This window comes from Bombina bombina, chromosome 5 (genome assembly GCF_027579735.1).
Source record: "Bombina bombina isolate aBomBom1 chromosome 5, aBomBom1.pri, whole genome shotgun sequence".
NCBI lineage: Eukaryota > Metazoa > Chordata > Amphibia > Anura > Bombinatoridae > Bombina > Bombina bombina.
This window is the reverse complement of record NC_069503.1, coordinates 555,652,748-555,668,185: the sequence shown is the minus strand read 5'-3', so window position 1 is coordinate 555,668,185 and position 15,438 is coordinate 555,652,748. Positions and strand designations below refer to the sequence as shown.

Genomic DNA, 15,438 nt, shown 5'->3' with positions numbered 1-15,438 from the left:
TAGAGAGGGATGGCGAGAGCAAAATAGAGAGGGATGGCGAGAGCAAAATAGAGAGGGATGGCGAGAGCAAAATAGAGAGGGATGGCGAGAGCAAAATAGAGAGGGATGGCGAGAGCAAAATAGAGAGGGATGGCGAGAGCAAAATAGAGAGGGATGGCGAGAGCAAAATAGAGAGGGATGGCGAGAGCAAAATAGAGAGGGATGGCGAGAGCAAAATAGAGAGGGATGGCGAGAGCAAAATAGAGAGGGATGGCGAGAGCAAAATAGAGAGGGATGGCGAGAGCAAAATAGAGAGGGATGGCGAGAGCAAAATAGAGAGGGATGGCGAGAGCAAAATAGAGAGGGATGGGGAGAGCAAAATAGAGAGGGATGGGGAGAGCAAAATAGAGAGGGATGGGGAGAGCAAAATAGAGAGGGATGGGGAGAGCAAAATAGAGAGGGATGGGGAGAGCAAAATAGAGAGGGATGGGGAGAGCAAAATAGAGAGGGATGGGGAGAGCAAAATAGAGAGGGATGGGGAGAGCAAAATAGAGAGGGATGGGGAGAGCAAAATAGAGAGGGATGGGGGGAGAGCGAGCAAAATAGAGAGGGATGGGGGGAGAGCGAGCAAAATAGAGAGGGATGGGGGGAGAGCGAGCAAAATAGAGAGGGATGGGGGGAGAGCGAGCAAAATAGAGAGGGATGGGGGGAGAGAGCAAAATAGAGAGGGATGGAGAGAGAGAGCAAAATAGAGAGGGATGGAGAGAGAGAGCAAAATAGAGAGGGATGGAGAGAGAGAGCAAAATAGAGAGGGATGGAGAGAGAGAGCAAAATAGAGAGGGATGGAGAGAGAGAGCAAAATAGAGAGGGATGGAGAGAGAGAGCAAAATAGAGAGGGATGGAGAGAGTGTGGGAGAGAGGGAGCAAAAGAGGGGGGAGAGAGCAAAAGAGTTGGAGCGAGAGAGAGCAAAAGAGTTGGAGCGAGAGAGAGCAAAAGAGTTGGAGCGAGAGAGAGCAAAAGAGTTGGAGCGAGAGAGAGCAAAAGAGTTGGAGCGAGAGAGAGCAAAAGAGTTGGAGCGAGAGAGAGCAAAAGAGTTGGAGCGAGAGAGCAAGGGGTGCGACCGCTGTACTGCAAAAAATTGCCCGTGTGAACGGGCTTTAGGCCTAGTATTATATATTTTAGCTATATGCAAACAGACAGGAAATAGATGTAAGAGGAGGTGTACTAAATCTGTACTGTATAACCACTAGTGTGAAAGATTCCCTAAATGTAAACATTGGTTTAAGTGCAGTTTAATATATTTAACTACTTTTTTTTTTTTTTAATTTCTTTTTATAGGTATCTTGTTGGGCAAAGACTGGTGAATTATGAACGCAAATCTGGCAAATCCAGCACATCGACTCACTCTCCACAGACAACACAGGAATAATCAGGAAGAGTGAAGCCTGCCCTTTTCCACAGAACATTTTTTGTTTTCCTTAACAGATGTTTGAACCCCCTCTCTTTGGGAAGTTCAAAGGTATCATCTGTTGTACTGTTCCATCTCCTGCAGGCAAGCCAGCCAATTGATTTTCTGTATCTGGCTGTTAACTTGTCTGTTTTTCATGAACTTGCTATCTTGGTGCCGGAAGACTTAAAACAAATAAACTGAATGCAGCACCCTATGAATATCTTAATTGTAAATCTCAAAAGAAACAAATGTATATTAATTTATTAAATCTAGTTGTCACTTTAATTTTTTTTTTCTTCTTTGGACTTTTTTTCAAGGGATAATGCCATTCAAACATTTGCCCAAACAAATGTCCTTTGCTTGACTAATACCTGAGCTCCTCCCTGTTCAGAGTTCACTTGATTTTACTTTTTTTGGATCTACACCAGAAGTGAGATTAATCTGAGAATCCAACCTCTTGTACAACCAGCATAGCAAATGATATGCAGAAGAAATGTGAACAACTGAGCAAAATATACAATACATTGTTAATTTTTATGCCTTTTGTTTGTGTTTGTTTATTACCAAAAGTCTCTTTTTAATACATCCCTTTTAAGTTACACAGTTATTCTTAATGATAGTTTTAAAAGCCTTAAACAAAATGTCACTGTCACAATGGTGGTATGAATAGTAAAAAATGTGTGGGGTAACACATCGATATCACTGTTGAGTCTGAAAAGCTACTGCACTGGACTAATAGCATTTACAATGTAAAGAGATACACTGGAAATTGCTATATATTTTATATTACATCAAGGGTGATTTACAGAAACGGCTAATTCAGTTATGTGGACCAACGATGGTCATGAGGGCCAAGTGTGATTATTGTAGTAACTTTTGTTTTGCTTTTAATTTATATTTTATGATAAGCAAATTATAGGCTTAAATTCAAAATATAAATGAAATGGAATAAAATAAGTAAATTTTCTTCCTCATTCTTCAATACAATAATGGGAAGAACCTGCGAGTACTAATTAGCCCTAATCATAGACTGCATAATTGTAAGCATCAGATGTTTTCACGATCTGTGAATAAGTATAATGGTAGCTGAGAACTATAAAAATGATACACCATTGCTGTTCGAAGTCAGAATTAGTAATCCTGTTTTAGCTTTTGTAAACGCAGAGCCGTCACTAGCACTCACCCACCTTGAGGGCAATCTGGGGGCTCCCATTGACTCCCACCCCGGCGATCAGGCCTGTATACTGACAGGCATCGCTGGGGCTTCCCGTTTTGCGTGATGACGTCACGCGCAATGACGTGATGACGTCACCGCGCAACTTTATTTAAAAGTTGCAATGGACTATAGGGAAAGGGGGCATGCTGCTTATAAGCCTGTATAGAAGACACTGAACCCAAATTTTTTTTCTTTCTTGATTCAGATAGAGCATGCAATTTTAAGCAACTTTCTAATTTACTCCTAATTTTCTTCATTCTCTTGGTATGTTTGTTTGAAAAGCAAGAATGTAAATTTAGATGCTGGCCCATTTTTGGTGAACAACCTAGCTTGTCCTTGCTGATTGGACAACACCAATAAACAAGTGCTGTCCATGATCTGAACCAAAAAATTGCTGGCTCCTTAGCTTAGATGCCTTCTTTTTCAAATAAAGATAGCAAGAGAACGAAGAAAAAATGATAATAGAAGTAAATTAGAAAGTTACTTAAAATTGCATGCTCTATCTGAATCATGAAAGAAAAAAATTGAGTACAGTATCCCTTTAAGGCAATAACTTTTAACCTCTGTTGCCTCTTTAGCACACTTTAAAGCTGTTTCACATTAAATGGTAAATTGCATTCTGATTATAAAAATAAGTTGTTAATGTTTTTTCCTTTACAAACCAGTTAAGTTACTACCAGTTAAGTTTACTGTAATGTTACCTAGCCATAAATGAGGTAACAATTCAGGTATCGCTGTTTCCAATACAACAATGCTGGTAAAAATGTCACTACCCTTCAGGAGAGGATGCAGCCTGCTTCAGACTCTCCCATGTCTGTATGTAGAATTGTCAAATAGCAGTGGTGGCGCCTTCCTTTCTTTCATGTAATTGGCAAGAGTCCATGAGCTTGTGACGTATGGGATATACAATCCTACCAGGAGGGGCAAAGTTTCCCAGAGTACAGCGAATGTCAGAGGGATGTGAAGGGAGTATCACCTATTGAATGCAATGGTTTTCCTCACGGGAGATCTATTTCATAGGTTCTCTGTTATCGGTCGTAGAGATTCATCTTCTACCTCCCTTTTCAGATTGACGATATACTCTTATATACCATTAACTCTACTGATAACTGTTTCAGTACTGGTTTGGCTATCTGCTATATGTGGATGGGTGTCTTTTGGTAAGTATGTTTTTATTACTTAAGACACCTCAGCTATGGTTTGGCACTTTATGCATTAATATAATGTTCTAAATATATGTATTGTACTTATATTTGCCATGAGTCAGGTTAATGCATTTCCGTTTTTGCAGACTGTCAGTTTCATATTTGAGGAAAATAAACATATTAAATATTTTTCTTACTGGGGTTTAAAATTGACTTCATTTTTCTTTGCAAATTGCGGGCAGGATTAGGCCTGCGGGTGTGCCAAATGCTAGACTTTATTGCGTCATTCTTGGTGCGAGAATTTTTTTGGCGCAAAGGTATGTCCATTGATACAAGTTCGTAATTTCCGGCGTCATAGTTGACACCAAGTTCATTACACAAGGTGCGTCGTTAGTGACGCAAGTGTCCGGACGTTGTTGGCACCAAAAAAATTTCAGTTACGTTGTGCGTCATACTTGGCGCCAAATTGTTTCATTATTTTTTCACCCCATTGCTATTTGCCTCTTGTATTTTTCTATGTCAGAGGGCTATGCTATTTTCATTTTTTTTCCCATTCCTGAAACTGTCATATAAGGAAATCGATGATTTTGCTTTATATGTTGTTTTTCTTTTACATTTTGCAAGATGTCTCAATCTGATCCTGTCTCAGAAGTATCTGTTGGAACTTTGCTGCCTGATATCGGTTCTACCAAACTAAGTGCATTTGTTGAAAACTTGTGGAGATTATATCTCCGAATGTCATTTGTAATAGTTGTCATGATAAACTTTTACATGCAGATAATGTGTCCATCAGTAATAGTACATTGCCGTTTGCAGTTCCTTCAACTTCTAATGTACATGATATACCTATGAATTTTAAAGAATTTGTTACTGATTCTATTCAGAAGGCTCTGTCTGCTTTTCCGCCTTCTAATAAACTTAAAAGGTCTTTTAAAACTTCTCATAAGGTTGATGAAATTTCAAATGACCGACAACATAATTAATTATCCTCCTCTGATGAGGATCTATCTGATTCAGAAGATCCTTCCGTAGATATTAACACTGACAAATCTACTTATTTATTTAAAATGGAGTATATTCGTTCTTTGTTAAAAGAAGTGTTAATTACTTTGGATATTGAGGAAGCTAGTCCTCTTGACATTAAAACTAGTAAACATTTAAATTCTGTTTTTAAACCTCCTGTGGTTACTCCAGAGGTTTTTCCTATTCCTGATGCTATTTCTGATATCATTTCTAAGGAATGGAATAAGCCGGGCATTACTGTTTTTCTTTCTTCAAGGTTTCAAAAATTGTATCATTTACCAGCAATTTCAATAGAGTTTTGGGAAAAGATCCCCATAGTTGATGGGGCTATTTCTACTCTTGCTAAACGTACCACTATTCCTATAGAAAATAGTACTTCTTTTAATGATCCTTTAGATAGGAAACTTGAATCTTATCTAAGGAAATCCTATTTATATTCAGGTCATCTTCTCAGGCCTGAAATTTCTTTGGCTGATGTTGCAGCTGCATCAACTTTTTGGTTGGAGACTTTAGCACAACAAGAATTGGATTCTGACGTATCTAGCATTGTTCGCTTACTGCAACATGCTAATCATTTTATTTGTGATGCCATTTTTTATATTATCAAAATTTATGTTAGATCCATGTCTTTAGCTATTTTAGCTAGAAGAGCTTTGTGGCTTAAATCTTGGAATGATGATATGACATCTAAGTCTAGATTGCTATCTCTTTCTTTCCAAGGTAATCATTTATTTGGTTCTCAGTTGGATTCTATTATTTCAACTGTTACTGGGGGGAAGGGAGTTTTTTTGCCTCAGGATAAAAAAACATAAGGGTAAATCTAAGGCTTCTAACCGTTTTCGTTCCTTTCATCAAAATAAAGAACAAAAACCTAATCCTTCCCCCAAGGAATCTGTTTCCAATTGGAAGCCTTCCTCAAATTGGAATAAATCCAAGCCATTTAAGAAACCAAAGTCAGCCCCTAAGTCCGCATGAAGGTGCGGCCCTCATTCCAGCTCAGCTGGTAGGGGGCAGATTAAGGTTTTTCAAGGATGTTTGGATAAATTCTGTCCAAAATCATTGGATTCAGAACATTGTCTCTCAGGGGTATCGAATAGGATTCAGAGTAAGACCTCCTGTGAGAAGATTTTTTCTCTCTCACACATCCCAGCAAATGCAGTAAAAGCTCAGGAGTTATCTAGGGTAATCATGCTAGTTCCTTTTCAGGAACAGGGTCTGGGGTTTTATTCAAATCTATTCATTGTCCCAAAGAAGGAAAATTCATTCAGACCAGTTCTGGATCTGAAAATTTTGAATCGTTATGTAAGAATACCAACTTTCAAGATGGTAACTATAAGGACTATTCTGCCTTTTGTTCAGCAAGGACATTATATGTCTACAATAGACTTGCAGGATGCATACCTTCATATTCCGATTCATCCAGATCATTATCCGTTCCTGAGATTCTCTTTTCTAGACAAGCATTACCAATTTGTTGCTCTTCCGTTTGGCCTAGCAACAGCTCCAAGAATCTTTTCAAAGGTTCTCGGTGCCCTGTTCTCTGTAACCAGAGAGCAGGGTATTGCGGTGTTTCCTTATTTGGACAATATCTTGGTACTAGCTCAGTCTTTACGTTCTGCAGCATCTCACACAAATTAACTAGTGTTGTTTCTTCGGAAACATGGTTGGAGGATCAATTTACCAAAACGTTTCTTGATTCCTCAGACAAGGGTCACCTTTTTAGGTTTCCAGATAGATTCAGTGTCCATGACTCTGTCTCTAACAGACAAGAGACGTTTGAAATTGGTTGCAGCCTGTCGGCACCTTCAGTCTCAGTCATTCCCTTCAGTGGCTATGTGCATGGAAGTTTTAGGTCTCATGACTGCAGCTTTGGACGCGATCCCCTTTGCTCGTTTTCACATGAGACCTCTCCAGCTTTGTAAGCTGAATCAATGGTGCAGGGATTATACAAAGATATCACAATTAATATCCTTAAATCCCAATGTTTGACACTCTCTGACGTGGTGGTTAAATCACCAGCGTTTAGTTCAAGGGGCTTCTTTTGTTCGGCCAACCTGGACTGTGATCACAACAGATGCGAGTCTTTCAGGTTGGGGAGCTGTTTGGGGATCTCTAGCAGCACAAGGGGTTTGGAAATCTCAAGAGGCGAGGTTACCAATCAATATTTTAGAACTCTGTGCAATTCTCAGAACTCTTCAGTTTTGGCCTCTGTTAGAGAGAACCGTTCATTTTTTTTCAGACAGACAATATCACAACAGTGGCATATGTCAATCATCAGGGTGGAACTCACAGTCTCCAAGCTATGAAAGAAGTATCTCGGATACTTGTTTGGACATAATCCAGCTCCTGTCTAATTTCTGCGGTGCATATCCCAGGTGTAGACAATTGAGAGGAGGATTATGTCAGCCATCAGACTTTGCATCTGGGGGATTGGTCTCTCCATCCAGATGTGTTTTCTCAGATTGTTCAGATGTGGGGTCTTCCAGAGATAGATCTGATGGCCTCTCATCTAAACAAGAAACTTCCCAGATACCTGGCCAGGTCCAGGGGTTTTCATTCCTTGGTGTTATCAACCTGCTTATATTTTCCCGCCTCTAGTTCTTCCAAGAGTGATCTCCAAAATAATTATGGAACAATCATTTGTGATGCTAGTGGCTCCAGCATGGCCTCAGAGGTTTTGGTAAGCGGATCTTGTTCGGATGTCCAGTTGTCAACCTTGGCCACTTCCGTTAAGGCCGGACCTATTGTCTCAAGGTCCGTTTTTCCATCAGGATCCTCAAATCATTAAATTTGAAGGTGTGGAAATTGAACGCCTAGTACATAGAGGTTTCTCTGACTCTGTGGTTAATACTATGTTACAAGCTCGTAAATCTGTCTCTAGAAAGATTTATTATCGAGTTTGGAAGACTTACATTTCATGGTGTTCTTCTCATAAATTCTCCTGGCATTCTTTTAGAATTCCTAGAATTTTACAGTTTCTTCAGGATGGTTTGGATAAGGGTTTGTCTGCAAGTTCCTTGAAGGGACAAATCTCTGCTCTTTCTGTTTTATTTCACGGAAAGATTGCCAAACTTCCTGATATTCACTGTTTTGTACAGGCTTTGGTCCGTATCAAGCCTGTCATTAAATCAATCTCTCCTCCTTGGAGTCTTAATTTAGTTTTGAGGGCTTTACAGGCTCCTCCATTTGAGCCTATGCATTCTTTGGTCATTAAACTACTTTCTTGGAAAGTGTAGTTTCTTTTGGCTATCTCTTCTGCTAGAAGTTTCTGAGCTATCTGCTCTTTCTTGTGAATCTCCTTTTCTGATTTTTCATCAGGATAAGGCGGTTTTGCGGACTTCATTTAAATTTTTACCTAAGGTTGTTACAACATTAGTAGAGAAATTGTTGTCCCTTCCTTGTGTCCTAATCCTAAGAATTCTTTGGAAAGATCCTTACATTCTTTGGATGTGGTGAGAGCTTTGAAATATTATGTTGAAGCTACTAAAGATTTCAGGAAGACTTCTAGTCTATATTATATTTTCTGGTTCTAGGAAAGGTCAGAAGGCTTCTGCTATTTCCTTGGCTTCTTGGTTAAAGCTTTTGATTCATCAAGCTTATTTGGAGTCGGGTCAGGCCCCGCCTCAGAGAATTACAGCTCATTCTACTAGATCAGTCTCCACTTCGTGGGCTTTTAAGAATGAAGCTTCAGTTGATCAGATTTGCAAAGCAGCGACTTGGTCCTCTTTGCATACATTTACTAAATTCTACCGTTTTATTGTATTTGCTTCTTCAGAAGCAGTTTTTGGTAGAAAAGTTCTTCAGGCAGCTGTTTCAGTTTGATTCCCCTGCTTATATGTTAAGTTTTTCTTGTCTCTAAAGAATAAACTTATAATTTGGGTTGTGGATTATTTTTTCAGCGGAAAATGGCTGTTTATTTTTATCCCTCCCTCTCTAGTGACTCTTGCGTGGAGTTCCACATCTTGGGTGTTGATATCCCATACGTCACTAGCTCATGGACTCTTGCCAATTACATGAAAGAAAACATAATTTATGTAAGAATTTACCTGATAAATTCATGTCTTTCATATTGGCAAGAGTCCATGAGGCCCACCCTTTTTATGGTGGTTATGATTTTTTTGTGTAAAGCACAATTATTTCCAAATTCCTTTGTTGATGCTTTTTATTCCTTTCTTTATCACCCCACTACTTGGCTATTCGTTAAACTGGAATTGTGGGTGTGGTGAGGGGTGTATTTGTAGGCATTTTGAGGTTTGGGAAACTTTGCCCCTCCTGGTAGGATTGTATATCCCACACGTCACTAGCTCATGGACTCTTGCCAGTATGAAAGAAATGCATTTATCAGGTAAATTCTTACATTAATTGTTTTCCTGTATCAAGCAGAGCTGTCTTCACAGGCCATCTCTGAAAGAAGAAAGTCACCATGATGACGTAACTTCAAACTTTGTGAAAGACAAAAAGAACTTACTAGGAAAGGATAAGTATACTGTTTCTGTTTATATGGCCTTTATTCATCCACCAACTATACAGTACAAAATAAATTAAATAGAAATATAAAAACAGAATAATCTCATTCAATAAAATGATCAAATCTCCTTGCGTGTCGGCGGTAACATCTGCACTTTTCAAGAGCTAATAAAACATGAAAAAACACTGTTTTGAGTTTCATTAATGTAACATGATGGTATAAATTGAGTGTACCCTTGGTAAAAGCGATTCAAAGGTAAAGTAGATAATATACATGTAACCATTTTGCTTCGTTTGTAACAAACATACAACATTTTATATGGAAAGCTCCATAATATGTTCCGTTTAAATAACCAAAATAAATTAAATAGTTGTAAAGTGACTTAAATTTCAAAAATATTTCTTCTTTACAAAGGTTAACAATTTGTATATCCGCCAATACGCGTTGAGTTTTGATCATTTTATTGACTGAAATTATTCGGTTTTTAAATTTGTTTTATTAAACAAGTTTTAGCATATTTATCCACTTTTTTTTTTTTTGTCATGTGTCAGTGGATGAATATAAGGCCATATAAACAGGATCTCTTTTGAGTATCTTCCTTTCTCCAACATAGGTGTGTCCGGTCCACGGCGTCATCCTTACTTGTGGGATATTCTCTTCCCCAACAGGAAATGGCAAAGAGCCCAGCAAAGCTGGTCACATGATCCCTCCTAGGCTCCGCCTTCCCCAGTCATTCTCTTTGCCGTTGTACAGGCAACATCTCCACGGAGATGGCTTAGAGTTTTTTGGTGTTTAAATGTAGTTTTTATTCTTCAATCAAGAGTTTGTTATTTTAAAATAGTGCTGGTATGTACTATTTACTCTGAAACAGGAAAGAGATGAAGATTTCTGTTTGTAAGAGGAAAATGATTTTAGCAACCGTTACTAAAATCGATGGCTGTTTCCACACAGGACTGTTGAGAGGAATTAACTTCAGTTGGGGGAAACAGTGAGCAGACTTTTGCTGCTTGAGGTATGACACATTTCTAACAAGACTCGGTAATGCTGGAAGCTGTCATTTTCCCTATGGGAACCGGTAAGCCATTTTCTTAGTTTAAGTAAAAGAATAAAGGGCTTCATTAGGGCTTAAAAAACTGGTAGACATTTTTCTGGGCTAAAACGATTACTTTACTAAGTATATTTGGCAGATTATTACTTTTAATAGTTGTTAAATCTTGGGGATTGTTTTAATAAAAACGGCAGGCACTGTATTGGACACCTTTTTCACTGGGGGCCTTTTCTAGTCATAGACAGAGCCTCATTTTCGCGCCTCTAATGCGCAGTTGTTTTTGGAAAGCATGGCATGCAGATGCATGTGTGAGGAGCTAAGAACCACTGAAAAAGCTTATAGAAGGCATCATTTGGTATCGTATTCCCCTCTGGGCTTGGTTGGGTCTCAGCAAAGCAGATACCTGGGACTGTATAGGGGTTAAATGTAAAAACGGCTCCGGTTCCGTTATTTTAAGGGTTAAAGCTTTCAAATTTGGTGTGCAATACTTTTAAGGCTTTAAGTTACTGTGGTGAAATTTTGGTGAAATTTGAACAATTCCTTCATACTTTTTCACATATTCAGTAATAAAGTGTGTTCAGTTTGAAATTTAAAGGGACAGTAACGGTTTTATTGTAAAACGTTTTTTGTGCTTTGTTCACAAGTTTAAGCCTGTTTAACATGTCTGAACCATCAGATAACGATGTTCTATATGTATGAAAGCCAATGTGTCTCCCCATTTACATATATGTGATATATTTGTGTCATAATGTCCAAACAAAGTAGGGATAATAATGCCATAGATATGATATTGCCCAAGATGATTCCTCTAATGAGGGGAGTAAGCATGGTACTGCATCATCCCCTTCTGTGTCTACACCAGTTTTGCCCACACAAGAGGCCCCTAGTACATCTAGTGCGCCAATACTTATTACCATACAACAATTAATGGCTGTAATGGATAATTCTATTGCATGCATTTTTTCCAAAATGCCTACTTATCAGAGAAAGCGTGATTGCTCTGTTTTAAACACGGAAAAGCAAGAGGACGCTGATGATATCTGTTCTGACATACCCTCACACCTATCTGAAGGGGCCAGGAGGGAGGTTTTGTCTGAGGGAGAAATTTCAGATTCAGGGAAAATTTCTCAACAAGCAGAACCTGATATTGTAACTTTTAAATTTAAATTTCAACATCTCCACGCACTACTTAAGGAGGTATTATCTACTCTGGATGATTGTGACAATTTGGTCATTCCAGAGAAATTAGGTAAGATGGACAAGTTCCTAGAGGTTCCGGTGCCCCCCGATGTTTTTCCTATACCCAAGCGGGTGGCGGACATAGTAAATAAGGAGTGGGAAAGGCCCGGCATACCTTTTGTCCTCCCCCTATATTTAAGAAATTAGTTCCTATAGTCGACCCCAGAAAGGACTTATAGCATACAGTCCCCAAGGTCGAGGGGGCGGTTTCTACACTAAACAATCGCACTTCTATTCCTATAGAAGATAGTTGTGCTTTCAAGATCCTATGGATTAAAGGTTAGAGGGTTTGCTTAAAAAGATGTTTGTTCAGCAAGGTTACCTTCTACAACCAATTTCATGCATTGTTCCTGTCACTACAGCTGCGTGTTTCTGGTTCGAAGAACTAGAAAAGTCGCTCAATAAAGAATCTTCGTACGAGGAGGTTTTGGACAGAGTTCAAGCTCTTAAATTGGCTAAACTCTTTTTTATTTTAGATGCCGCTTTGCAATGAGCTAGATTAGCGGCGAATAATTCAGGGTTTGCTATCGTGGCGCGCAGAGCGCTTTTGCTTAACATCCCTTTCAAGGGTAAAACACTGTTTGGCCCTGACTTGAAAGAGATTATTTCAGACATCACTGGGGGAAAGGGCCACGCCCTTCCTCTGGATAGGTCTTTTAAGGCTAAAAAGAAGCCAAATTTTCGTCCCTTTCGCAGAAACGGACCAGCCTCAAATTCTACACCCTCTAAGCAAGAGGGTAATACTTCTCAAACCAAGCCAGCCTGGAGGCCGATGCAAGGCTGGAACAAGGGTAAGCAGGCCAAGTCACCTGCCACTGCTACCAAAACAGCATGAAGTGTTGGCCCCCGATCTGGGAAGGATCTGGTGGGGGGCAGACTTTCTCTCTTTGCTCAGGCTGGGGCAAGAGATGTTCAGGATCCTTGGGCGCTAGAAATAGTTTCTCAAGGTTATCTCCTGGAATTCAGGGAACTACCCCCAAGGGGAAGGTTCCACGGGTCTCAATTATCTTCGAACAGGCATTCTTACACTGTGTAGAAGACCTGTTAAGCATGGGAGTGATTCATCCTGTTCCATTAGGAGAACAAGGGATGGGTTTTTACTCCAACCTGTTCATAATTCCCAAAAAAGAGGGAACATTCAGACCTATTTTAGATCTCAAGATTCTAAACAAGTTTCTAAGGGTTTCATCATTCAAAAAACCATTCGAACGATCCTTCCTACCATCCAGGAAGGTCAATTCATGACCACGGTGGACTTAAAGGATGCGTACCTACGTATTCCTATCCACAAGGAACATTTTCGGTTCCTAAGGTTCGCCTTTCTGGACAAGCATTACCTGTGGCACTTCCATTCGGATTAGCCACTGCTCCAAGGATTTTCACAAGGGTACTAGGGTCCCTTCTAGCGGTGCTAAGACCAAGGGGCATTGCAGTAGTACCTTACTTGGACGACATCCTGATTCAAGTGTCGTCTCTGTCAAAAGCAAGGGCTCATACGGACATTGTCCTAGCCTTTCTCAGATCTCACAGGTGGAAAGTGAACATAGAAAAAAGTTCTCTGTCCCCGTCAACAAGAGTTCCCTTCTTGGGAACAATAATAGTTTCCTTAGAAATGAAGGTTTTTCTGACAGAGGCCAGAAAATCAAAACTTCTAAGCTCTTGTCAGGTACTTCATTCTGTTCTTCTTCCTTCCATAGCGCAGTCCATGGAAGTAATAGGTTTGATGGTTGCGGCAATGGACATAGTTCCTTTTGCACGAATTCATCTAAGACCATTGCACCTGTGCATGCTCAGACAGTGGAATGGGGATTATACAGACTTGTCTCCGACGATACAAGTAGATCAAATAACCAGAGATTCACTCCGTTGGTGGCTGACCCTGGACAACCTGTCACAGGGAATGAGCTTCCGCAGACCAGGATAGGTCATTGTCACGACCGACGCCAGTCTGGTGGGCTGGGGCGCGGTCTGGGAACCCCTGAAAACTCAGGGTCTATGGTTTCGGGAAGACTCTCTTCTCCCGATAAACATAATGGAACTGAGAGCGATATTCAATGCTCTCAAGGCTTGGCCTCGACTAGCAAAGGCCAAATTCATAAGGTTTCAATCAGACATCATGACGACTGTTACATATATCAACCATCAGGGGGTAACAAGGAGTTCCCTGGCGATGGAGGAGCATCCGGGGGAGTGGGAACTCCATCTGGAAATCTTTGCCCAAATAACTCAATTATGGGGCATTCCAGACATGGTTCTGATGGCCTCTCGTCAGAACTTCATGGTCCCTTGTTACGGGTCCAAATCCAGGGATCCCAAGGCGACTCTATTGGAGACAATAGTAGCACCTTGGATCTTCAACCTAGCTTATGTATTCCCACCGTTTCCTCTCATTCCCAGGCTGGTAGCCAGGATCAATCTGGAGAGGGCTTCGGTGACCTTGATAGTTCCTGTGTGGCCACGCAGGACTTGGTATGCAGACCTGGTGAATGTGTCATCGGCTCCACCATGGAAGCTACCTTTGAGACTGGACCTTCTTATTCAGGGTCCATTCGAACATCCGAATCTGGTTTTCCTCCAACTGACTGCTTGGAGTTTGAACGCTTGATTTTATCAAAGCGTGGGTTTTCAGATTCTGTAATAGATACTCTTATTCAGGCTAGAAAGCCTGTAACTAGAAAAATTTACCATAATATATGGAAAAAATATATCTGTTGGTGTGAATCTAAAGGATTCCCATGGAACAAGATAAAAATTCCTAAGATTCTTTCCTTTCTACAAGAAGGTTTGTAGAAAGGATTTTCTGCGAGTTCTCTGAAGGGACAGATCTCTGCTTTATCTGTTTTACTTCACAAAGGCTGGCAGCTGTGCCAGACATTTAAGCGTTTGTTCAGGCTCTGGTTAGAATCAAGCCTGTTTACAGACCTTTGACTCTTCCCTGGAGTCTTAATCTAGTTCTTTCAGTTCTTCAAGGGGTTCCGTTTGAACCCTTACATTCCGTAGATATTAAGTTATTATCTTGGAAAGTTTTGTTTTAGGTTGCAATTTCTTCCGCTAGAAGAGTTTCTGAGTTATCTGCTCTGCAGTGTTCTCCGCCCTATCTGGTCCATGCAGATAAGGTGGTTTTACGTACTGAGCCTGGTTTTCTTCCGAAGGTTGTTTCCAACAAAAATATTACCCAGGAGATAGTTGTACCTTTTTTGTGTCCGAATCCAGTTTCATAGAAGGAACGTTTGTTACACAATTTGGACGTTGTCCGTGCTCTAAAATTCTATTTAGATGCTACAAAGGATTTCAGACAAACATCTTCCTTGTTTGTTGTTTATTCTGGTAAAAGGAGAGGTCAAAAAGCAACTTCTACCTCTCTATCTTTTTGGCTTAAAAGCATCATCAGATTGGCTTATGAGACTGCCGGACGGCAGCCTCCTGAAAGAATCACAGCTCATTCCACTAGGGCCGTGGCTTCCACATGGGCCTTTAAGAACGAGGCTTCTGTTGATCAGATATGTAAGGCAGCGACTTGGTCTTCACTGCACACTTTTACCAAATTTTACAAATTTGATACTTTTGCTTCTTCTGAGGCTATTTTTGGGAGAAAGGTTTTGCAAACCGTGGTGCCTTCCATCTAGGTGACCTGATTTGCTCCCTCCCATCATCCGTGTCCTAAAGCTTTGGTATTGGTTCCCACAAGTAAGGATGACGCCGTGGACCGGACACACCTATGTTGGAGAAAACAGAATTTATGTTTACCTGATAAATTACTTTCTCCAACGGTGTGTCCGGTCCACGGCCCGCCCTGGTTTTTTAATCAGGTCTGATGATTTATTTTCTTTAACTACAGTCACCACGGTATCATATGATTTCTCCTATGC

The 15,438-nt window shown here is 40.2% G+C and overlaps 1 protein-coding gene across 1 annotated transcript in view; it reads left to right on the top strand.

Annotated features, from left to right (window-relative positions):
• LOC128661552 (E3 ubiquitin-protein ligase MARCHF6) overlaps positions 1-1,967 on the top strand; it is a 415,446-nt gene extending 413,479 nt beyond the window's left edge. Inside the window, exon 17 of the mRNA XM_053715795.1 lies at positions 1,319-1,967. Within this exon, the coding sequence (XP_053571770.1) occupies positions 1,319-1,409 (91 nt within the window). The 3' untranslated portion in view covers positions 1,410-1,967. The remainder of the gene's footprint in view (positions 1-1,318) is intronic.
• Positions 1,968-15,438: the final 13,471 nt, after the last annotated feature.